The sequence below is a fragment of the Eucyclogobius newberryi genome, unplaced genomic scaffold (assembly GCF_026437365.1).
Source record: "Eucyclogobius newberryi isolate DKJ021-1_F unplaced genomic scaffold, fEucNew1.0.hap1 SCAF_9, whole genome shotgun sequence".
Taxonomy (NCBI): Eukaryota; Metazoa; Chordata; class Actinopteri; order Gobiiformes; family Gobiidae; genus Eucyclogobius; species Eucyclogobius newberryi.
In genome coordinates this window covers 34561825-34587707 of record NW_027316532.1, presented here as the reverse complement: position 1 = coordinate 34587707, position 25883 = coordinate 34561825, and the positions used below count along the sequence as shown (strand labels likewise).

The window sequence follows — 25883 nt, the reverse complement described above, 5'->3', positions numbered from 1 at the left end:
CTTTCAGAATGATTCACTAACAAGGACCACAACCCCAGCTACGATGCAAAGTGTTTATTGGCAGGCGAGAAACTTGAACACAAATGTACAGAAGTTGATGCAGTTTTGGGGCTTCTTGCGATGAGGGGTGAAGGCTCCCGGGCCTCGATACCCACATCTAGGAGATAAATTAGAATAATTAAAACAATTAAAAAGAGGGCGGGAGGGAGGGGCACAATCATGAACACAGGTGTATGTGATCTGGATGATGAAATAGGGTAGCCGGAGGAGAGGGCGTGGTCCTGCTCCCGAACTTAAGATAACAAACTTATCTTCATTTAAAAGTTTTGTCTGAGTGTCAATCGCCTGCTTGTCTCATGGACAGGTTGTTGCATTACCTGGAATGTTCCAGAGTACGCTATAAACTTACTATATCTATAATTTGTTCAGCTGTTTTCATTGCCAAAAAACACTTAATACTATTTTGCAGAACATTTTAGGCAAAATAATAACATCACATGGAGAATAGAATGCACAAAAGGCTTCAAAGTATTGAATAATAAAACATGTGACAACGGCCAGGGAGGTAAAAGTACAAGTTGCCAATAGTCTTAAGCTATCAGCCCCATCACCTCTAGGTTTAGGGCAGAGGAATCTTGATTGTACTATTATATAACGTATAAATGTTTAATTGTATTCATGAACTAAATTGACAGTCACATATATGTCTTTGAACATTAAAGAAGATATATTTCATAGATTTAATTTCATAGAGGACTTGCTGACTCTCCAGTGGCCCTTGCATATTCATTACAAATATGTCAAACTTTCATAAATCCTCTCATTTCATTTTCAAAGCGACAGTTTGAAAGTGACTGAAAGTGATGAATGAACCACTGTACATAAGCACATTGACAGATTGCTTTAGACGTCGAGAGTAGTTCACCATTCTCATGACTAAAGTTTGAATATTTGTGTTATATCATGAGTTTGGAGACTTGGTGTGGCGGTGAGTAACTACGCTGTTGGCTGGCTGCCTACAGTAGGTGAGTCATAGATACATAGCAATTAGCACAGTACTAAAAGTGGCAGCTGTAAATGGAACCTGACAAACTCTTTTCTTAGGGCAGCATAAGTCAGAGCGAGGTGCAACGCAAACCAGATGCTTTCTGGTACATCACAAGCCGCCCACAAACTTAGAGCCTTGGAGTGCTGAAAAAACATATTCAAGCAAGGAATTAAAAGAGACATATTGTTGTGTGCTTTTTGGATTTGATTCCTATGCCGGACCCTTTAATGCAGATAAATGTCTTTAAATGCACATTATGTAGGGTTTGCCACCTGCTTGTTTCCAAAAAGCTGGACAGTATGACATTAGTTTTATCTTGCATTTATTTTTATACAGTGTTTTTTAAATAACCTTGATGTGTGAACTGTGAGTTAGGTCGCCTCTCCACAGATCTGACCTGCAACTTGATCTAATGGTGTTGTTTGCTTGTCTTCATGGTGATAGATTGGTTTAATGTCACACTGTGAAACGTCTCTACGGAGTTAAGCCAGTTATGTGCACTCCACTGGAAAAGTTACATTCTGCACCTTTAACTTTGGCTTCAGCTTTTGACCATTCTAAAGATAGAACACTGTGTTTTGAATTGTTAATTGCTATGGAAAATATGCTAATTTTGCATCAGTCTGAAATGCATGGATAAGCTCAACAAAGAAGCATAAAACACATTTTGGAACTGGAATGAAAATTAATGAATGAAGTGGAAGCACTTTTTAGATGGTTTGAGGGTTTAAGTACATGGTAATATCCTGTCTAAAGCTTTTAAGTTTAATTATCAGCTTTGAGAACCCCACGCTTTAAAAAAAATCTGTGTGAAATACTTTTACTTTTGCACACTTAAAGAAAAATGTTAATCGGTTACTTCAAAAGCGTGATGTTTTATGAAACACAATATAAATGTGACTATAGGGACGTGAGTCATGACGCAGCTCCTCCTCCGTCCTAAGTCCATTAAAGATGTGTGTATATTTCCAACAATACTCCCTCTTGAGTGTATTATTAAAAAGTTGAAAGCCAACAAATGGGCTCATGATAACTGAGCAAGGCCGTTCTGGCAGCGATGAACTCCAGGGGTCACTGTTCCCCGCTGTGAATGGGTGGAGTGCTTTTAACTCCACTTACACTGGCCTGAGTGGACGTCATCATGCCTCAGTGGAAAAGTCACAGTCACGACCAGTGGAATGAGCCGGAGCTGTTTACAAATCAGAGACGTGGAAAAGAGTTCTCCACACAGGGGCTAACGGGAGAAGCAGGAGTCTTTTAATGCAACTTATAGCTTTGTTTAAGGTCAAGAAAAGGGGTGGTGTCTGGTTTGAGGCCCCCTGAGATGTTTCACTTGGGACCCCAAGACACCGTTGCAACGCCACTGACTGGAGTAAAGACCTAATGAGGAGCATTTAGCCATCTAGTCCATTTTAGGACAACACGACCATAAACACTACAGTATTTTTAGTCTGCATCCAGCTCCCTCAGTTTTGAACCAATCAATGGAGAGCCAAGAGAGAGCTCATGAGGACAGAGGAGGACAGAGGAGGACAGAGGAAGACTGAGGAGGACTGAGGAGGACAGAGGAAGACTGAGGAGGACTGAGGAGGACAGAGGAGGACTGAGGAGGACAGAGGAAGACTGAGGAGGACTGAGGAGGACAGAGGAAGACTGAGGAGGACTGAGGAGGACAGAGGAGGACTGAGGAGGACAGAGGAAGACTGAGGAGGACTGAGGAGGACAGAGGAAGACTGAGGAGGACTGAGGAGGACAGAGGAGGACTGAGGAGGACAGAGGAAGACTGAGGAGGGCAGAGGAGGAAAGGGGAGGACAGAGGAGGACTGAGGGGGGACAAAGAAGGGCAGAGGAGGAAAGGGGAGGACAGAGGGGACTCTGCACGGCCTTGTCACTTCTCTTGTGTCGCCAGTTCCATCAGTAACACACATTAGGGGTAAATTGAGTGGAGAGATGATGCAGCTGCTTCTGCCGGTCCGGGACAGACAGAGCAATTACCACAGCCCTGTTTGGCCCCGTGACGTAGACACTTCACTCCTCGACTGAAGCCGGGCCGTGGGTGAAATGCAAATGCGGGAGTGAGTCTTTCCCTTTCTCTCCTTTCTCTCCCTTTCTCTCCCTTTCTTTCCCTTTCTCTCCCTTTCTCTCCCTCAGCTAATTTACGATGTCAAGTGGGGGAGACTTCAACTTTTTCATTTCCGTCACAGACACTTGCAAAGGTTTGGAGGAGGTTGTTGACTTTACTCAAATGTCAAGAGTTCTCAGACTGTAAATAGAAAGAGACGTGACTTGGAAATATTTAGAATCAAACAGAACATTAAAGTCAGAGTGAAATAATTAGTGGGCCCACAGTCTATATTTAGATGGAAACTTTTACCAACTTTGATCAAAACAATTAGAACTTTTACGCACACCATATTGGCATACGATGTCCATGACTTTATGTTCCTTTCCATATCATAATATTATCTTCAGGGCCTAGGTGCGATATTTGAGATGCAGTATTTGAATGCAGTACTGAATGGTGAGTTGTCAGCGCCCCCATCTGGTCATTTTCTTCAACTGCAAGTTTAGCAATGGCTGATATTTAAGTGAAAAACAGTTTCTGAACTTTCCTGAAAGGTCAAACAATTGGCTAAATCATATCAAAACTATAGGCTTTATTTTGGGGTATATCAACATTATAATACAGTGATGAGAGCTGGAGTGAAGTCACGTAAACTGAGACTTTTGGGCAAATAAAAAAAACTAAATCCTGGTCAGCCCAAAAACTAGATTCCACTTATTTTGTTGTAAGAGTAGCATCTGCTTAAAACAAATAAAAACGGTTGGCAATTTACTATAAGTAGTCCTGGTCAAATGGGTTGGGGTGTAAATTGAATTAGTGAAAGCAATAAGAAACTATAAAGATGACTATTCACAAATACTGGTATATATGCAGTACTTATGTTGCTTATTCATAAAAAAAATATTGCATTAAAATCACAATGACTTGACAGAAATTACAAAACAGTTTAAGACATAAAAGAGAAGAGTGCAAATACAATAATTTTAGTCATATGCACAGCTAAACAAAACTGTTTTAAGCTTAGATTTGAACAATGTCAGAGTAGAAGCCTGTCTCATCTATCTTCAGGAAGACTGTTCCAGATTTTAACTGCATATAACGGTCCATGTTTAGTCCTGACTCTGGCACCAGCAGGAGGCCGGTCCATGTTTAGTCCTGACTCTGGCACCAGCAGGAGGCCGGTCCATGTTTAGTCCTGACTCTGGCACCAGCAGGAGGCCGGTCCATGTTTAGTCCTGACTCTGGCACCAGCAGGAGGCCGGTCCATGTTTAGTCCTGACTCTGGCACCAGCAGGAGGCCGGTCCATGTTCAGTCCTGACTCTGGCACCAGCAGGAGGCCGGTCCATGTTCAGTCCTGACTCTGGCACCAGCAGGAGGCCGGTCCATGTTTAGTCCTGACTCTGGCACCAGCAGGAGGCCGGTCCATGTTTAGTCCTGACTCTGGCACCAGCAGGAGGCCGGTCCATGTTTAGTCCTGACTCTGGCACCAGCAGGAGGCCGGTCCATGTTTAGTCCTGACTCTGGCACCAGCAGGAGGCCGGTCCATGTTTAGTCCTGACTCTGGCACCAGCAGGAGGCCGGTCCATGTTAAGTCCTGACTCTGGCACCAGCAGGAGGCCGGTCCATGTTTAGTCCTGACTCTGGCACCAGTCGGAGGCCGGTCCTTGAGGTCCTCAGAGTCCGAGATGGTTCATATGGCACTAACATGTCCGAGATGTACTTTGGTGCTAGGCCATGGAGAGACTTGTACACAAGCAGAGCTGCTTTAAAGTCTCTTCTCTGAGCCACAGGGGCCAGTGCAGAGACCTGAGAACAGGACTAATGTGATTTTACCCTTTCAGATTTTTGAATGATGAATCATGGTACAGCTGTCTAAACAAGTGATGCCAAAGTTACCATCACAAGATCAATCAAAACAGCTCATGTGATATTGTGGCAACAATTTTGATTGGCTACAATACAGTGAATAACATAATGGGACAACTTTGTGTCAAGTTTTGCTTCATGTGTATAGCCCCAGTAATAATACATATTAACCCTAAAGCAGGTCAACAAACCTGACCTGTCTCCAGCTCCATGTCAAACTTTAGGCGTTATAATATTGCCATGTCACATTCACTCAACCCACTGAAAAACTGTCAAATCTGAAAAACTGTCATCTGAAAAACTGTCAAATCTTTTGTTACTAGTAAGCTAATTAAACATCCCTTGTACGATAAAATGTCACATTTTGACCAAAGCAAGGTTTTTGCTCACACATTTGCCCTACTAATGATAAATGTTTTGTATTTGAGAGCCTGTGGAGCTAATCCATCTTTTATTTTGTTTTTAAATAGATTTTCCAAACTCAGCAAGTCTGTTCTGCATTTATAAAGGGGGAGGTCAGGTTATGAGTACTAAAGCCAAAATATAAAAAAAAATTAAAATACTGTTTTTTTCAGTCTATTCTGTACTTTGAACGTAATTCCACTAGATGTCACTGATGTGTAACTGTTTCTTTTTCCAGACTTCAGCCACAGTGAGGACAGTGTGTGACCACAGCCCTGGTCAGAGCGGTTCCACACCTGCCGTGCCATAGATGCACTCACTCACTGAGTAGTGACAGCCCACTGTGACTGTCTCTGTTTCACATCACCTCACAGCGCTATGCCACTTGAAAGAGGCCAGCATTTCTCAAAGACAAATCACAGTAAGTTGGAATCTGATAAAAGTCTTACATTAGTGGCTGCTGCAGAGTCTGGCCATGCTGTATTCATTTGTGTGATGATCCAAACCATATGAGAAGTGGAGTAGATGTGCAGGCCACCCACAGCCACGCCGAGGCTCTCTCCTCGCCGCCCTCCTCCTCTTAGGTCAGGCAGCATTCCTCCACCGCCCTGGGGAACTCTGCCTGAAGAAAGCAACATCATTCACAAGGACGCGGGACCCTGCAGCATATGCTACCTTCATTTTCCCTCACCGGTGATCAAACGGCATCCCAAACCCAGTGGCAGACAGATGGGCAAGCTCGCATAACTTTCACTGGGCGTGAGGGGGTGAACGAGTGCAGCACAGATAGAGAAGGGAGTGCAGATTGAACAATAAGATTAAACTTGAAACGCTTTTGTTGTCGGAATGGCGTAAAATCAGCACACATCCATGTTTCCGTCCATGTTTGTTCATAGTGTGACAGCTGTTGTGTACACAGTCACAGTATTTGAGTGTTTAGTGTCTGCTTTTGCTGCTCAGGCTGCCAAGAATAAAGTCATAGTACATGGAAGAGGTGTGGTAAATCTGTACACTTAATACAGATTCAAGTATTTACTGGAAATGAAACTTCTAACATAAATTCTACTACTATTACTACTATAAAAGCGGTTGTAAACTATTTAAACATAATTTCTTGCAATTCAATTAATCATTAACACCTAGGTAAAAATAAGTGTGATTTTACTGTATTCTTTATTTAAAACAAGGTTTTTTAGTCCATAATTAGACAAATAATATATAAAATAGAGAAATAAAACAAACATCATACAATATTACAAGTAAGTTATATGTCTTTCAACATCAACAAACAACAAAACAAATGTTTCAAAAGCACATACGTACTAAAAGTTGTACTACATTAAACTTATACTGTGGCATTATTGCACACTGTCTACAAACGTATTTGAGTAATAGTGAAAATGGGTCAACAAATATATATACTCATCAACACAGTGACAAGTATTGTGTTTATATATCCACAGCATTGAAGTACACATTTTTATTATTGTATTTTCAAGTTGTTTTTCCCATCCATCGATAAACCCAGACCGTGCACACAATGAGATATGACAAGACCAAATCTGGAATCGACTTATCACGGAGCACTTGAGGATACTTTTCAAAGATGTGGTAGCTCTGTGACTGAACATAATATACCTTTGTGGAGCCGATTATTGGAGGTTAACCGCGTCAGTCTGGTGGCCCCTCGTTTTGTTAATTTTACACTACAAAGAGGGGCAATCAAGGGTCAAGGCTAGAGCATTTTCATGGTATGGGAATGCATGTAATCTCTATGGCCACAACTCTTCCTCAAGCCGCAAAATGTTGCTTTAATGATCAAACGGCATATGGCCTGAGAGGGAAAGAGACAAAGGACGAGAGAGCACTTAAGGGTCTCTGTTTCCCCTTTTTATGAGTGGAAAGAAATATGCAACTGATAATCTATAGCAGTATCTGAAAGGTCATTTGGTTCCTTTGGTTCTGAGGGATAATGAAATCACAAAACTTCCACAATTCATTTAAAAGGAGGTTAGTTCAGCAGGAAAAGTGAACAATTACACTTTATATGTTCTCTTCTTTGCATTTCCTGCATGTCTTTTATGAATAGTATTGATGTATCCTTGAAAAAGTTATTTACCAGATGTGTTGAATTATTAACTTGACATACTATGTATCGTAAAAGTGGGGTGCTTTTGTGTCTGGCTTTAGACATCTTTAATTAAGGTAATATGGTGTGAAGTAGTTAGTGAGGTCAACAGTTTGAGTGCCCAGAGTCCGGCGCTGCAGGGCATGGATCATTTCCCGGCTGTGGAAACTGAGTCAGACTGTGTCCTGCCCTGGCTTATGACTGGCTGAGAGGATCGCCCATCCCAGCAGCATAACTCCATCTGGGCTAAATATTTATACTGAGGGGAGACGACATCACTGATCCACAACACAAGGGAACGAGTCAGACTCAACATACAATTTTTGACCATAGGAGAAACCTTTTTGTCAAACATACAATGGGCTTTTATCTCTTTGTTTTTGCTTTGTTCCTTACTTCGTGTCAGATTGGGAGGAATCCAGCTAATGGTGAGTCCACTTTTTTATTTGAGATATTTACACAATTGCTTGAATCCTATCCAGTTTGAATGTTGAGAATGATTTGTGTTGTGTGCAGCGGGGATGTGTTGGCTGCAGCAGGGCCCGGAGCAGAGATGTGACATGGTGCTGATGAGAGGAGTGACCCGGGACGAGTGCTGCGCCGGGGGCCGTCTGGACACAGCCTGGTCCAACAGCAGCCTCCCCATGAACGAGATCAGCCTCCTGGGCTTCCTGGGTATTGTCTCCTGCAAACCCTGCAAAGGTAATTGTGTGGGGAGAGCCTTTTGAACCACAACATGCCGTCATGGCACCTCTGTGATCAAAAACACAGTTTTGATTTAATGTTTTACCTATAATAAACTATATATGTTTCACAGAAGTTTGTAGTATACACTTTTACACATTTACTCAATGACTTGAACATGTATGTGTGCTTCTCGCACCGCGCCGTCAGATAAGATTTTATTTTCTTGTTTTGTCCTTCCAATTACGCAAACCTAAAATATATATCAGACAGTTACTCTTAAAGCTACTATTACTAATAGTAGTACTTTTGTACTTCTATTAGAGTAATGCCATTTTGAAGTAACTTTACTCACTCTTGAGTACACTTTGACTATTCAGTTGTCTTCAAGATTCATTCAGGTACATTTAAGATTGTGAATGTGTTTATACCGATATTGCTTCACAGCTTGGACCATGTCCTAAAAAGATGATGAATAAAACTGTGATCATTTTTGTGAAGTAAGTAAGTAGTTTGTTTGAATGTTGGATGTGCGCATACTTCCTGAGCTAATCATTTTGTTCAAATCAAAGTGAACTTTCTGCAGTATTTTAGCCTTGTTTCCAGCAACACAACAAGAAGATAGAATTTACAGGCTATGGAAAAATGCTTACCACGTGGTGTCTAGACGCCCGAGTCACTTGGAATTCTGTGGGAGTAAAATGTTGGCATTTTGAATGTGTTGTTATTAACAACTGTGTGTTGCCAGAGCAGGCACAGACACCTGTCAGACAACAAAAACACTGGTTGACAGATTCAGAGGAGCAGGGCAGAACTTTTGCACTTGTACAAACATAACCTAAGCTCCCTGTTGTATTTAGATATACTGTATCTGGGTATGGTGATGACTGGTATCCCAGAGCTTGATGTCCCGGGAAGAGTCTGTCCATTGTCTGATGCTACAGGGCACTGCATAGAGTTACACTCCCCCTGAGCTCAGGAATTAGGAGGTGTTACAGGAGACAGGGGGCTTCCTCTCCTCGGACATTTCTCACAGCTTGTTAACTTCTCTGTCTGCATGAGCCCAGCCCGTGTGTATGGAGCTGTGCACATAGATCTGTTATGAAAACATGCCAGCTCACATTCCAGCAGGCGAGACACCCCTCTGTGTAACGGTCAATAAAGGGATGTGATGATTGCAAATATTGTGCAAGGAGAAATCTGTCTTTCAAGCTGGGAAAGCCCCACATTTGATGCTTGTTTTGGATAAAAAGGCCTTTTCCAGGTCTCCTCATGTCTGCAACCTGTTACATGAGCCGACAATGGCACTCATGCACTTGTGAAATCTGTTTTTGTAGAGAACTGTGAGGGAGTCAAATGTGGCCCTGGGAAGGTTTGTAAAATGAAGATGGGCAGACCTCAGTGCCTGTGCTCCCCAGACTGCTCCCACCTGTCACTCAAACACGCTGTGTGCGGCAGTGATGGACGCACCTACAAGGACGAGTGTATTCTGCTCATGGCTCGCTGTATGGGACATCCGGATCTGGAGGTCATGTACCAGGGGGAGTGCAAGAGTAAGAGCTAATTATTTTACACAGTACAGCTTTTACTGAGGAATATCAATGTAACGTATAATCTCCACAGAGTCATGCACTAAAGTGGTGTGTCCTGGGACCCACACGTGTGTGACAGACCAGACCAACAGTGCTCACTGTGTCATGTGCCGCACTGCCCCATGCCCCATCCCCATGACAACTGAGCAGCCCATCTGTGGCAATGACAACATCACGTACCCCAGCGCCTGTCACCTGCGCAGAGCCACCTGCTACATGGGGCGCTCCATAGGGGTCCGCCACTACGGACATTGTAACAGTAAGTCACACTGCCATGTCTGTCATGAGAACGCGTGCACATTCAGCTGCAATTGTTTCTTCTTTTACAGATCCTCCAAGGAAATCTCCAAACTATGATGCCAGTGAGGAAAATGCAGTTTAGACCGATCAGACTCATATCATGGGCTATGCAACAGAAATATTAAGCCTGAATCTTATTGAACCCTTTTTTTTCACAACACATGTAGAATAATATCAATTGAATCAGAAAGCACCAATGGTACATTACCTGCGTGGAGGCATGGAAGCCAGGTTGACATCTTAAGAAATGACTTTCCTTTTAAAATGTGTATATTGTACATAGCGTATACTATTTATTGGAGAGGGTTTGTATTTATGGTATCATTTTGCTAGTTACAACGTTCATTATATTTTGGGAAAATTGACATAAAACTGTATTTATAGTGTATTTGTGAACAATTGCATTATTGTAGAATGGACAACTGTGGTCACTTATTTTGCCATTCACAACTTTTCCATCTCCACACTCTGAAGCAGATCAAGAGTGCCATTGATTTGTTTATAAAGTTGACCACTTAAAGTGATCATTGTGGTTTGAGTGCACCACGGGCATCAACAGGACAAGCTGGTACAGATACAGTAAATCCTGGGGCTTTGGTGTAAAGCAGGGCTGAGTTCAGCTTAAACAAATGTATATAGTCTCATTCGTCCCACACATGCTTGCCCCAAACTCAAGCAGCCCACCTGCTGATTACTAAAATGTGTTACCTTGTTTTGTGGGATTCTCAAAAGACTTGGCCAAAACCCCTAAATTCTGTACAATAGTTTCTCTGTTGAACACTTGGCTATGTTTATTAAATGTGTTTTTGCCATGTTTGTTCACTCCAGCCTTGTTTTGCTGTGTTGACTTGATTTTGTTTTCTTCTTTTGGCTCAACAAAAGGAATTAGTTTGTTAAACTGAACAATTTGTCTGGGAAGGGGCTGCCGTTTGGAATAATTGAACCTACCAGATTTAACTACGACTGGAGACTGGCCAGTCTCTGATTACGCTGTAGAGATACAGTCCGATGTATTAAAGCAGTGGATCAATATGACAATCTTGAGATTCTCTTGTAAATAACAAATCAAATCTATGTATTTCTGTATCTACTGTGAACAAATGATTACTTAATTTGACGTATTTTTGTATTTTTGTACTGTCTTTTAAAACTACATAAAGATTACAGTTTGCCACACAAACAATGTTTGGATTTTTGTAAAGTGTGTCACAAAGACTTAATCATAGCCTGTCCAGATGTGAGCTTATGTGAGCTGATGCCAGGGCCGTGGGCAGCTCTGCTCCTATGCGCTCCACACAGTTGCGTGCGGGGCCCAAACAGCCCCTCACACACACCTCTTAAAGACCCCTTTAAAAGACCAACAAAATCAAGTCCAGCTTGGACAGATTACTCCTGTGTCCTCAGGGATGTCCCTGCTCCGCACAGGGGGAGGGAGGGGCAAACAGAAAAGAGGGTATGGCTATTGGTGAATTACTTCTTTTAAACTGAGGTCTGCAACACCTCTCCATGCAACACCTAGATCTTCACAACAGCATCTGGTTCAGGTTTAGGGGACCATTTATATTCCTGTTTAGGTATATCTTTATCATAATGCAAATGTAAGAACAGGGCAAATAATAATGTCACTAGGGACATCACAGCCCAGAAAAATCTCAAGTAAGACAGAGGTTTGGGGGCACATTGTGTTTGAGTGCCAGGGAGTTTCTGTCCTACCAACGGTATTAGAAAGGATGCAGATACTTTCATAAAAATGGGAGGAATTTAAAACCAGTAACTAGAAATATCTAATGAGGATCCTCAATTCCTACAACCCTCAAACAGCATCTTACAGTTGAACACAAACTGTTATTTTCGCCTAAAGCCTGAAACGTTTACCAGATTTGTACAGAGTTGTATCAATTGTTGGCGTCGCCCCCACAACAGTTTGGAACCTGGGGAACCTGGCCTGAACAACAGCACCAAACAACCTTCTCATTCTCTCTCACGTAGCGACTCCACACAGAGCTGCACAGTCGTTCTGATAGGATTCAGATGATGTGAATGGAAGTATTTGCCACTAAAGGTTTAAAGGAATGTTGTCCACTGTGTGGATGTTAATATCAGGCATAAACCATAGTTAATGCACGGCCGGCGAAGAGGTCTTAAACTCGCAGAATTCAGCAGATGACAAATTGAGAACAGGAAGTCCAACTATTGTTAACAAACTATTGTAAATGAATGAATTTGAAAGAAACTTCATAACCATATATATTTACAAAACCTTTGGAAAATTGCTGCCCGACCAACAAATTAAACTTGTTTGCTTTTGTTGTTTTTATCTCTAAATCAGAGCAAGCCAGTTAGGTTTGTATCATCCTGAGATAGTGATCTGTATCTGTATTGACAGTCACTGCAAGTATGTTCGGGATGATATATGGACTGATGTCAGACGTGATGCACCAGTGGTAGCAGTATAACCACTATGAGCCATTTCACAGTTATTCTAATTACACACCCCAAGAATCTGAGCCCACACTCCTCCACGTTGGCGGTGGGTTGTTATTGGTTGTGGTGCAGCCAATGAGGTGTCACGTCCACGCGTTGTGTGTCTATGAGTGTTTTGCTGATGGCTGTGGCTTGCTTTTTGCTCAGCTTACCTGCTGTGACCAAGAGACCATTAGGCCCATTACATCACCACCTCTGGAGTCAGTTGTTTACTGTGTCTATGCCCTGCAACAGAGGCCTGTGACGCCCACACTGACAGTCAGATCGAGGCGTATTCTGTTCCGATATGTCTTGTATCTTTCACAACATGCTCCACATGGTATTGTTTCCGCTGTGTTTCCAGTAAGTTAACACCAACGCCACCATCATAATGATAGTGTGATGAAGGCTTAGACCACCCACTCTAACTGCATCACTGCTTTGTAAACACTGTGTCCCACAGCTGAGAATAATAAATAAGTCATCAATCACTCCATCACAATGGACCTGCCTCAGTCACGGATCCTCCCTCTGATGAATTCATTCTCAAATGCACGGCAATGGGTTATTACACAGAGATTACAGTTCACTCATCATGATTTTACAAATATTTGGAAAAAAGAAAGATGTATTTATATTTTTGGTGAAAATGTGGGGACAATAACAATAGAAACGATGCATTAAGATGTGGCTAACCTGAATAAAACACCAAAGTTTTACCAGGATCTCTATAAATATGAAGTTACTGTGGGAATGACACTCTTCTTTAATTGACGTTGAAGTGAGAAAGGCTGTTAGTGCAATGACATCTAAAGTCCCCCGGTGTAGATGGCTTTCCAGACAATAAACAGTTTATACTTTGCCCATTCTTAACTGAACTTTAGAATGGGCAAGGAAGTTGCTTTTCAGAGTCTATAGAGACAATAATTTCACAGGTTGTAAAAATCATTGAAATACTGGCATTAAAATTAGAGACAGTGTTGCCACTATTTATTTTTAAAAATTCAACAAGGATTTGTCAAGTGCAGATCCTCAACCGTTAAACTGAGACAACTATTATATCTAAACAACACAAACCACGTAGCTCAAATATCCCTTGATACAAGAAATCCTGAATAACCTGAATATTATTAGATATTATATATTTTAGACGATTTTGGAAAAAACTCAAACAAAATTTAAATGTTTTTGACAAGTGGAGTAAACTTAAAGTAACATTGTTGGGAAAGGTAAATAAAATAAAGCTGGCTATCCCCACTTGTTAACTATCCATAGGAATATTATGTCTATTCCTAAGCAGATCCTGCTGCAATAGGCTACATGTAAACCTCAATTTAATATCAATACCAACTAAAAAACAACCAAACCAACCAACCAAAACCGAGCATCTCATGTGTCAAGTGTCCAGTTTAACCAAACATTGGATGGGAACAAGTGGATCTAAGATAAGATAAGATAAGATAAGATAATCCTTTATTGTCCCACATGGGGAAATTTCATCTGGATTGGGTTTTAATAGAACATGATTTTACTTCTCCTTTCACAACTATGTTTTAACACAGAACCCAAACAAATAGTATAAGTAAGTCCTATTTTAACATGTACAAAGATAATAAGGCTGGAGGTCCATCAGAATGCAAGCTTTCCCCATGTATTAAAAGAAATGCTTAATAGGTAAAGAGCCAAGATAGGCTGAACTGTTACAGAAAGGTATCGGGAGGGTTGGTGATCACAATGTCCTACAAATACTGCCACAGAAACAAATTGAAAAATCTTTCAACTATCTAGAGAGAAAGAAATCTACATTTCTGGTTCCTCACTAAAGCTTCAAAATGGTATATTATGCTCATGGGTCAAAAACAACATGAGCAAGAGTCTCAAAACAATTTGGAAGAGAGATCTCAATTGTACATTTGAGGGGGAAATGCCAGAACGCAATAGGTACTTTAAGATGTGTTATCGGACTGCTTCTGTGTTTCCAAGTTGTGACCTGCCCAAGTCACCCTGGACAAAGTCAACCTGTGTCCAGGAAGGAGCTCAACACCTCCACACTAAAATATGACAGGAATGAAAGATGGACTGTGCAGCATTTATGTTGATTTTGTAAGGATGTAACTCACTTTTGTTTTTTGTTCTGTTTGTTGAGAACGTTATCAGTTTTTGTTGTTTTTTTAAGCTTGGAATGAAGATTTCAAATTGGTTAGTCTTGTTGGCCAATAGAGAAACAAACGTACAAATGTTTTTACATTAACTTGACTGCTAACAGATGCATTTCCTTTTCTTGCCTAAGTGAGTGAATGAAGATACTGAGGAGCAAACAAGGCACGTTGGAGTGAGTTTGGAGGACTTTAATTAGTTTGTCAGAGATTTCTGTGTTGCAAAATGTATTGCTGTTGTTTTATGTTTGTGTTGTGTTTTAGAAATGCAATAAAAATATTTGGAAAACTATATTTCACTTTTGAATATCACAAGTGTTGAATGAACGATGAATGATGCAATTTTCTTGTAGGCCACATTGACTGGAGCTATGCCTCTCCTAAACACCCTATTGAGCAACAGTTATTTATGCAGTGTAGAGGACGTTTGTGTGTCACTGAAAGTACCAGGAAGTAGTTTAAAGCTTGTTTCCACTTACCTCTGAGGGTAAATGGAGGGTCCACTTCCTCAGTGACCTCCGGGCCAGCCTCCTTCCGGTGGGCTGATGTGTGGTCTGACCCTTGTAGAAATCCTACAGGACAGCAAATAATGATCAGCTTGCCTAAATGAATAGAAGTCATTTCAAACAACAGCCAAAAAGGATTTGATTGTAAATATGAACTTTTCTCAAACCAGATTACATCAGAAATAACAAGTGGGGTGTGATTAGTGATCTATATGTTGTTGCCTAAATTGTCTCATAATCAAGTTATGTATTATAAGCTGAAGCTGGGAAAATGACTGTGACTGTATAGAAAGGCATGTTAGAGAAACATAATAAATGCTTGTTTACCATGCTTGGAATAAAAATGTTTCGCTTTTGTCTCACTAACAAAAATATGTAGGCTATATTCACAGTTAACCCCTGATGCTGGGGGCCTATTAAAAAAAACACACACAAAAAACACACTTAAAACTGAAGCTGTTCCTGAACCCTCTGGAGCACAAACAATTGGCTGGAAGCTGAGACTCTGTACTTTTGGACTTCTTTTTTATGAGTAAAGTTGGTTTCTGGAGGACACTAGATTTAGCATTTATCAGATTTTGACCATTTTCTTTTAAACGCTGAAGGTAAATTCACTAAAAAAGAGTTTTAGAGACTTGTAATGAAGAATCCATATAAAAGTCCTCTTCATTTTTCACTTTATTTTGGGGTATTTTTTTATTTGTGGGTTTAAAGTACAAACTGACCCTGATGCCTCCCAGAATGATTGACTTGACTGAACATCTTTATTTTCAAGTACCACATATCAAGCAGCTTGAGGGTTTTATTATATAAGATGGTTGAAAAAATGTAATAGCAAAAGAAAAAGTCCAAAGCGTTAGGGGTTTTAAACACTCTAAACACATTGTTGCATCACTCTCTTCCAGGTTTAGGTAATTCAGGAAAGCAAAATGGATGACACATACAAACTCTCTTGGCTAAACTCAATCATTAAAACACCACAACTTACCAAGACACTGATGATAAGTCTATACATTTGTCTGTGTAAGTTTAGTGATGTGATTCCACTCGTTATAGTGAGTGATGTTTGATGATTTGAATACATTTCTAATCTTTATATGTTTGAAATGTATAGGCTAGCACTTATTTGATCACAGCAGGGAGAGAGGGCCCCGATTCATCAGAAATACTGCTCTGTCAAAGCACAAACGTGCGATAACAATAAATAACAGATTTACTGATGATTTGGTGCAAATGTAACATGAGTAAAGACCATGTGCCCGAGTGTTTGGAAGTCTGCTCGACAACAAGGAACATTATGCGCCGTGGCACCGGAGGTCAGCGTGTTTTCCGGGCTTCGTCGTTGGATTGAAAGGCCTGCGTGAGTGCACGGTACGTCAGACCGCTGTGCGTGATGTCCCACGGGTCCGGTCATGAAAGGTGGACATGTGGGACATTTGCACTTTTGCTTTAGGTGCGTCTAAACTCATAAGCTAATATGCATAAGATTGTAATAAAACACAATCATTTTACAGCTTAACATACAGAGAACATGACTCTGGAGACAAAGGAAAGATAAAAGTACATTATTTCTCCAGTGCAGATCCGTCGTCACCTGTTTAGGACTTTCAGGAACCTTTTCTTGTTCATTTCATTAAGTTGCATACATTTCAATGCCGTGCTCTGGTTTGGGGTGGCCGCAGGTCAGAGAACTCCAAAAACATGCATGACACTATGCATGTTGCCTAGTGACCAAGCTGCGTTTGTTCTTATGCACTAAATAGCAAAGTGAGCTTTTTTTGGCAGATACAGTAGGCAACTAGGTTTTCACCCGTAATACCATTTGAACCAAATGTTCTAATGACATTTATTTTTAAAATAGTCCTGTTTTAGTCCTGCTTTAGTCCTGCTTTAGTCCTGCTTTAGTCCGGTTTTAGACCTGTTTTAGTCCTGCTTTAGTCCTGCTTTATAGTTAATGTTTTTCTGGTAGATATGATTTGTTCAGTCTTGGTTTAAACCTGGTCTTGTCCTAGGTCTGCTTTGCACAGGTCAAGTCAGGTTTCTGGTAAACATTAGGTTTGTATTGCCTGGATGTTTCTGGATGTGCTTTTGTCCTGTTTTTAGTAATGCAAGATTGTTATGATATTTTTACTCTGAAAGTAAAGTCCTAATTCGATTTCTGTTGTTGAATTGTGCCACTGTGAGTTGTCTGTGGATCTTAAAGAGATAAAACATAGAATTGTGGTGCCTCTGGCCCTCTGGAAAATATAATTGGAGACCCATGCTGTAGCCTATAGTAACTATATGTTAATCAAAAGGCTTGGCGACTAAGTATCAGTAACTATTGGATCAGATCTAAAAGAATTCGAGGCTGTGATGCAGCAGTTTGAAGGGTCAGCAGGTCTGTCTGATTGGCTCCATGTCTGTGTGTGACCCACATGTGGCAGACTGGGCGGGCTACAGTGGGACAGACAATGGCTCACCTCAACCAGACACAGCAAACCTCAGTGCTAATCTCAGGCCTGGGACAGCCGCGTCTTCTCTGCTCCCACAAGCACAAGGCAGACACAACAGGACCAACAGGTTACAATGTCCTGTTACATTATCATCAACTGTTTTATGTTATGAGAAGAGATCCTAGTGAGAGTAACTTTTGAACAATATCATTTATATATTTACATATAAATTATATATAATAATTTAAATTAGTGGAGGCTAAACATTGATGTGGTAAAACAATGAAAAAAGGTCAAGGTTCAAATGTAGTATATTCACAACCATTTAAATTAGTGTAAAACATCTTGTTTTTATCAATTCCAAACTGTAATTACTGCTATTACATAGTAATGCCTATATACTGCAAACTAATTATTTCAGTTGTAAACTGTTAATGTTCCTGACTAAAAATCAATTACTCTTACTATTCTCATGCTACATCAAGGGCACCACATGGACCCAAATGGAGCATCACATACAGTATAATAGAACTATGTATTAAGATAAAATACGACAAGATAAGCCTCTATTTGTCCCACAATGGGTAAATTCCAGGGTTGCAACACCAGATTTCTCTGTATGAGGAAACTTCTCTTTTAAAGCAACATAAACAGTAAGATTCTACATTCACAGTCAAGGTCCAAAAACAAAATGTATGGACCAAGCCTATTTGTAAAGATCTTCTCTCCTCTGTCCCTCTTCTGTCTCTCCTCTGTCCCTCTTCTGTCTCTTCTCTTTCCCTCTTCTCTCCTCTCTCTCTCCTCTGTCCCTCTTCTGTCTCTCCTCTGTCCCTCTTCTGTCTCTTCTCTTTCCCTCTTCTGTCTCTTCTCTTTCCCTCTTCTGTCTCTTCTCTTTCCCTCTTCTCTCCTCTCTCTCTCCTCTGTCCCTCTTCTGTCTCTTCTCTTTCCCTCTTCTGTCCCTTCTCTTTCCCTCTTCTCTCCTCTGTCCCTCTTCTGTCATTGTTGTTGTTGTGTTACTTTTAATGGCGGTTAGCAGTCAACTGAAAAGGTATATTTACCGCCACCTACTGGATTGAGTGCGGACAGATCAACGGAAACCATAATAGCAAAAGGGGATTGTAGTGTGACACTACAAAGATGCTCTTAAATCTATAATCTTTCAATTAATCCTGTTATAAAATCTAGCAACTATAGCTTTACATGATTTTTACGCCTGGATTTGTAAGATTCAGCAGATTTAATTCCTGTCAATTATTTTGAAACCATAAAACTAATTCAGTTCTCTAGCTCTGTTTATGCTGTACAGTGAATCAGCACATGCTCAACATGTCGGTGTAATCCCTCGTTCCAAGATTCAGTTGTAGTCATCTGGACAGTTTTTGGAGTCCAGATGAACACAACTGAATCTTTTTCTTCACATGCCCAACAGTTTCTGGTTCTTGACTGTGATTACATAAATCGGTATGATGTTTGTCCATCCTATTCAGTGACCAATTGAGTCCAGTGTGGCCTATTCTCATACGAGTAAAGGCTTTCTCTTCCCCCCCTGTTCCTGCCCATGGATCTGCATGGACCAACACTGCTTTGTACCTGATACAGATGCCGTCCAGTATCATAAAGAGTCCAATAATCCTGCCAAGTTTATATACATGACTCTTGACCTCAGAATTACTTATTTCAACTATCACATCAAAGATGGAAGTTTTAGGGATTTTTTGCCAGCAAATTAGCAATTTCATTACCATCCACCCCGGCATGGGCAGGAACCCAAATGAAGGAGACCTTCACACCATTCCTGGACAGAGAGTGTCAAATAGAAGATGCTTTATAGAATATCCTGTCTACAATTAGATTTTCCCGATGTAATACTTTGCAGTGCAGAGACTGTCAGAAGCTATCACAATGTTGTGACACTGCAAAGTACATTCAGCCCATTCCATGGCTAATCATATTGCTGTGTGTTCTGTGACAGAAAGATGATCTGTTAACCTCTTCTTAACCGCGATCTCAAGGTCCAATATGGAAAAAAGCAGCACCTGTCGGCTCACTCCTAGGATCTTTAGATCCATCGATATAAATAAAGACATCATCAGAATGCTTATCAATGAGCTCTTGAACAATGAACTGCCTTTTTAGTTTTTCCTTTAAAACTGTGATGTAAACTTTTATCAACAGGAGCCGGAATAAACTCAGTTAGTTTTGGCTGAAGACATAAGCAATGCAGCCTCTCCTCTGCCCCACGGTACACGCTTCTGTCCTGGTTCTGTCCTGGTTCTGTCCTGGTTCTGTCCTGGTTCTGTCCTGGTTCCCTTGACGCTCGTCTTCATTCTTTTTTTGAATCTAACTTTTCTTCTTCTTTGGTGTTTTATGGCGGCTGGTATCCAAGTGTTACATTACTGCCAGACTTTATTCTTTAGACTTCATTGAGACCCCTATACTTCAGACTTTATTATTCAGACTTTATTACCCCCCTCACCCCCCGAACTTGCTCTGCTACTGACCGGTCACGTGACTAAGTAAAGCGTATGCAAAAATAATACGTGCGTATTCGTTTCTTTTCCGCTTTGATCCAATGGGATTTTGAAGACAATGGATACTTAAAAAAACAAATAACAATCTCCCTAGTGTAGCGCGCCAGGGCTAAGTCAGAGAATAAAGGCTTTATTCTTCTTCTTCTTCAGTAAAGAAAGAGAAGAATTTAGTCGGAGTTCTAAATCAGAATGAAGTCTAAAGAATAAAGTCTGGTGGTAATGTAACATCAGCCGCCATAAAACACCAAAGAAGAAGAAGAATTGGGGGACGCGCAAGAAAAAGTTAGATAAGCTCAGTATTATACAATAGCACCACTGTGTGGCCGGCTTGTTTATTGCATTATGAAAAAATAAATAATTATAATAATGATGAACACTAGTTTGTTCTTTTTAGTATTTTTTTTAATCAATGTATACGTTGTGGAGCAGATAGTAGTGAATTAGTGCGTTATTGTGTCATTAATCACATGATCGCACACTCATTTTGCCCTTCGCAGGTGCCGTAGTCGCCAGTCAGTTTCAGAGGCTAAAGACAAAGATGGCTGAAGCTCCTCCATGGCCCAGCCGGTTCTTCTGTCACAGATGTTCCGTGGAGATCAGCCCTCGGCTTCCCGTGAGTTTCCCCAACGTAGCTGTGCTGATTAATAACTTGAGGTTTTGTTTCTTAAGCTGTTATAGCCAAACAGTTTTTGAGAGGTCAACAGACGTGTGTGCTAACAGCAGTAGCATACTGCGGTGCTAACGATAGCGAAGGATTGTTATCTTTTAAAAATATCTATTAACTAAGATAATTTGTTTGGTTAGCGTTGTGTATGGGGTTTCAGTATTTACAGCATGTAGCAACGTAGGACTTTGGAAAATATTTATATATGATATATTTAATTGTCGTATGGATATTGCAGTTTATTTACTTCACTAACGATTATCCAGCGTTACCTGGTTTGATCGCAGCATCCGAACTGTAGCTAACATCAGTGTTACGGCAGCATCCGTTTAATTTGTTACAGTGTGTGCTGTTAATATAAAAAAAATGCATGGTATTTATAGACTATCCTTATAATGCATGACTTTGTTTTTTTTTTAACGCGATGCCCTCTGTGATTGTTGTCAGTAACCAGAAAGATCTGTCAAACAACTGAATGTGACAATGACAAGAGAAGCTCTCGGTTTCTTCTGTTTGAACACTGGCATTTTAGTGTTCTGTGGGTGTACATCAAATCTCATCTGGAAAAAGGCTGTTTATCAATCAATATCAATATCTGATCATTATATCTCAATGTGTGGAAAAACAAATACATTTTGTACACTTTGTATAATTGTCTCGTGTTTGTTATCATTACAGGATTATACATGCCCAAGATGTGACTCTGGTTTTATTGAGGAGCTGCTAGAGGAGAGGAGGTTGGTAAATTATAACAGAATTGTTGACAGTTTGAGACTGAACATATTAATTACAGTTAAATATGTGTTTTGTGTGAATGCACAATGCAGATGTACAATTTGTTATTGTATCTAGCTTTTAGTGCTGTTTGTCAAATGTGTTATCAAATGTAAATTTTAAAGATCATATACCGGTATATAGATGCTACGCACACCCCATGTCTACACATAACAAATATTTGTCCTTTGTTTAGTGCTGACAATGGTTCCATGTCTACCATCTCTAGCGGACCCCAGAACCAGCAGCCATCTGAGGTTTCTAACTCATTATTTACTCAAATGTCATTGTCTTCAACTCACCCTGGCTGTACAACTACACAAATGTTGGAGCAATTACCTCTACTTGTACTACTTACTCATACTAACTGTTCATCTGCCAGTGGCTTTTGGCTTTTTAAATTTGTTTTTCATTAATATAAATGTCAACATGTTTCTCCTTTTGTGTTCTTTTTCTTTTCAGAATCCAGAGCAGCGCTTGTTTACATTCTCTTCTGGTAATGGCCAGTTTTCCCTGGGTGTCTTTCCCAGTTTTGACTTGGGAGCAGGGCTGGAAACAGTGGACAACCGAGATGTTGAAAATCAAAGAGAAAGGGAAACTACAGGACGACACAGATATGGTGCTAGACAACAGACACATCTGCATGGTTCGATGCGACCAGGGTGGCAAGAGGAAGGCCCCACAATAGAGGGGTGAGGCATTACTAAACCATTCTTTCAGTATTGTACTTCAGTTCAACGCTGTTGCCTACAGTATACAACAACTTTCCACGTTTATATTTGAGAAGAAATGTTTGTTCTCACCTTAGGGATACAATGCATTTATATATTGTTTAATTGTATTATTTTTTTTTCTTTATTTTACATATAGAATTATCCAACAACTATTCAATGGAATAATTGCACCTACTGCTATGCCAAATTTAGGTGTGGGGCCATGGTAAGTGGCGGGAGCATTGAATCTAAAGCATTTAAGTATTAAGCTTGGCAACGTTATAATATTATACTTTTGCCATTATTAGGGGTGTTCTTCATTCAAATCCTATGGATTATGCTTGGGGAGCCAATGGTTTGGATGCAATTATTACACAGGTATACACTATAAATACTATTTCAAATCCCATTAATATGTATGGGATTAAATTAATCTAATTGCTCACTCATGAAATTAACACATTTTTTTTCCTTCTCCTTAAAGTTATTGAACCAATTTGAAAACACAGGGCCGCCACCAGCAGATGGAGATAGAATAAGAAGTCTTCCTACAATTCAGATCACAGCTGAACATGTTGGTAAGCAGCAAAGATTTTAAAGTGTTGTCAAATACCAGAATTTTCTTTTGATATTAACAGTATCAAATGTGCTCTTTGTCCCACAGCCTCAGGATTAGAATGTCCAGTATGTAAAGAAGATTATAGTGTGGGAGAAAATGTAAGACAGCTCCCATGCAGTCACATGTTCCACAACAACTGCATAATACCCTGGCTGGAACAGGTACCCATTACCTTTGACACATTTTAAATGAGATTTGTAGGGGTGGGAAAAGCGTGTTAATGCGTTACGTCATAAAAAACAAAACAAAGAAACTAATTATATGAATTATTATATATTATTATTAATTATTATTATTATATTATCTCCTGTGCACCGCATGGACACAGCTGTGACATGAGCAGTGAACACTCTCACTGCACAGCCGTCCACAGTAGTACTCATGGCTTACTGAAAGGTTTTCAGTTTGCTGTTTGGGTTTGTACTCACAGGCTGATTCCATATTTTGCAGCTCTGTTCTGCTGAACCGCACCCTCTGCAGTAATCACGCAGCTGTTGCAGTTGTAGTTAATCTGAGCAGTTCCACCTCTTGTGTCTAATAGGAACTCACTTAGGTCCGCTATGTCATTGAAGACGGTATGCAAAATGTTTAAATAACACAAATTATTAATTAAAGGGTAATGTGATTAATTGAGATTCATGGGTGCCTCTCGTGATTAAACATTTTCAGATTCGCAATTTATGCCTTTTTTAGTGAATCTTGTAATTGGTAAACAAAATCACTTGATGTTTTCTTTGCTTTTGTCCACAGCATGATACATGCCCAGTGTGTAGGAAAAGCTTAAGTGGGCAGAATACGGCCACAAACCCTCCAGAATTATCAGGGATGAACTTTAATTCCGCTTCTTCTTCAAACACTTCATCATCATCATCTTCATCGTCCTCTACCCCTCAGTCTTCAAGTTCCACCAGCAACAGCAGCTCCTCTGATAACTCTTAATAAAGACTGTGGTAGTTCCTCTCTCTGGCTGCATGTTGCTCAGAACATGTTTCAGAGCTGTCGGCTCCACTTTCTCCATGTTTTGGGTAAAAACATGGCACAGCCTCATGCCTGGAACCCAAACCTGATTTGTGCGGCTGACGCTATAATACATGAGGTCCATGTATTTGATGTTGCTCTGTTTATTTCATCATTGTCAAGAACTGAAAGGGGGGAGGGAGGGCTCCATGGAGCAGCTTCTTTGTGTAAAGATGTGAAGGAATGCAGAAACTTCACTGAGGTTTGATGTCAGCAGCACAGGAAGAAAAACAATGGAGTCCAAAGGTAAAAGACTTTGGTCAGCAGGTGTTTTTTTTTTTTTCAATTTAATTTAGGCTTACACACAATATGTGCAGATTTTACAATTAGCACAAAAGTATATATTTTAAAAAGTGCTCTTGTGTTTCCCATTTTAGCGTCTTTGCTTTTTTTTAAACCAAATGACTATATGATGGAATGATTTTCTAACCAATATATTGCTGGTTTGCACTTATAATGATGCAGGAATTGCAGTCTCTTATGTGGAAATTGGGTGTGAACAGACATTTTAATGATTTGTATTATTTCTTTTATCTTGTACTGATCTATTAGGCCACAAACTTTTTTCCATAAAGTGTTTCAGTGCATTTTAAAAGGAACATATGGTTTTTGAAGAAAATAAACAAACTTGTTTTGCAGCATCATGTACAAAATGACCAGGTATTAAATTACATTGAGAACCACTGGTCACTGTTTAGTTATTTTATTTATTTTTCTAGCTGTCTTAGGTGAGTAAGATAACTAGATATAAATGCATAATTTATTTAGATCATTATTTACAGCATTTCACCACTGCCATGAGGGTTTTGGATGCTTTTTCAACAATAACAATTATAGGACATAAATAAAATAATTAGTGGGCTGCAAATTGAAAGATGTTTCTACCGCTCAAAGCCCTGAACATTCAAGCCGGACGTTTGCTTTCATAGCATATCAATAAACTAATAAATTTGTGTTCCTTCCATTGTTTGGCCTGCTCTGGGTGTATTTCCTTCACATTGTTACTTCAATACTTTAAGGTCCTGGTTCAAAGGCCCTTGATCTACACCAGCCAAATTGTTACACAGTCAAGCTGAAAGACAAATGGACGTTTAGGACTATACAGCTGTACAATATGTACAGTTGTATATGTATCATGCAGATTTGTTGCAGGCTTTTGTGCAAATCCAGATTGTATTGTTATTTTAAATATTTTGTGATTTTCATGTATGGGCTGAAGAACTCAGTCACCATTAGTTCTAGAATATCTTTATCATTATTATTATTATAGAAACATGTTTTTTGGATCGTTTCACAGGTCACATTTCTTGTCGGATTTTTGTCATTCAAGGTTCATTTTGTACATATTTCTTTGTGTGATTTCAGAAATTCAGAGAAACGGAAAGGAATTGATTGTCTGAAAATCTAAAGCATATGCTTTATACAATATAAAGCTGCTTTATATCATCAAGCATACCGTAAACTTTAGTTGTACATCTTCTGTAGGTGTACGTCTTCAAAGTATGAAAAAAGAGAGTGGGAGAGGAGAGAGTTGGCTTTTTTTCTGGCGGCTGGTATCCAAGTGATACATTACCGCCAGACATTATTCTTTAGACTTTATTGGCTTGGAACTTAATTCTTCAGTTCCAAGCACATGAGATCCTCTTCTTCTTTTTTGGTTTCATGGCGGCTGATGTCCAAGTGTTACAAGATCCTCTTCTTCCTCCTCCCTATCTTCTGCCAACCGCCATTAAAAGCAACACTTATCATAAGGCATATGTTTTATGATGTTTTATATCGTCACATGCCCGGCGACCACAGGCGTGATGTCATCATACTGCTTCCGTCATAGTCACGGTTCTAATCTTATGTTGAGCATAAAACACTTTGAAGATGGACAACTACAGCAGGTGGCGGTAAATGCACATTTTCCTTTGGCC

General features: G+C 40.1%; 2 protein-coding genes across 2 annotated transcripts; both read left to right on the top strand.

Annotated features, from left to right (window-relative positions):
- The first annotated feature begins 7680 nt into the window (after positions 1 to 7680).
- fstl3 (follistatin-like 3 (secreted glycoprotein)) lies at positions 7681 to 11263 on the top strand. Its single transcript, XM_072438670.1, has 5 exons — positions 7681 to 7938; positions 8027 to 8212; positions 9532 to 9747; positions 9818 to 10045; positions 10116 to 11263. The coding sequence occupies exons 1-5, from the start codon at positions 7869 to 7871 to the stop codon at positions 10166 to 10168; spliced, it is 753 nt and encodes a 250-aa protein (XP_072294771.1). The 5' UTR covers positions 7681 to 7868; the 3' UTR covers positions 10169 to 11263.
- Positions 11264 to 20671: 9408 nt separating this feature from the next.
- Positions 20672 to 24648, top strand: LOC140354029 (E3 ubiquitin-protein ligase RNF126-like). The gene is made up of 9 exons (XM_072438848.1): positions 20672 to 20790; positions 21520 to 21578; positions 21812 to 21872; positions 22078 to 22307; positions 22486 to 22554; positions 22637 to 22706; positions 22813 to 22906; positions 22993 to 23108; positions 23698 to 24648. The coding sequence occupies exons 1-9, from the start codon at positions 20716 to 20718 to the stop codon at positions 23884 to 23886; spliced, it is 963 nt and encodes a 320-aa protein (XP_072294949.1). The 5' UTR covers positions 20672 to 20715; the 3' UTR covers positions 23887 to 24648.
- The last annotated feature ends 1235 nt before the right edge of the window (positions 24649 to 25883 follow it).

Excerpts from the sequence above, each read along its gene's own strand:
- fstl3 (XM_072438670.1), top strand. The coding sequence starts at position 7,869 with ATGGGCTTTTATCTCTTTGTTTTTGCTTTGTTCCTTACTTCGTGTCAG. Across the intron at positions 8,213-9,531 it reads CTCCTGCAAACCCTGCAAAG|AGAACTGTGAGGGAGTCAAA; the intron begins GTAATTGTGTGG and ends CTGTTTTTGTAG. Across the intron at positions 9,748-9,817 it reads GTACCAGGGGGAGTGCAAGA|AGTCATGCACTAAAGTGGTG; the intron begins GTAAGAGCTAAT and ends TAATCTCCACAG.
- LOC140354029 (XM_072438848.1), top strand. The coding sequence starts at position 20,716 with ATGGCTGAAGCTCCTCCATGGCCCAGCCGGTTCTTCTGTCACAGATGT. Across the intron at positions 22,555-22,636 it reads AATTTAGGTGTGGGGCCATG|GGGTGTTCTTCATTCAAATC; the intron begins GTAAGTGGCGGG and ends TGCCATTATTAG. Across the intron at positions 23,109-23,697 it reads TAATACCCTGGCTGGAACAG|CATGATACATGCCCAGTGTG; the intron begins GTACCCATTACC and ends TTTTGTCCACAG.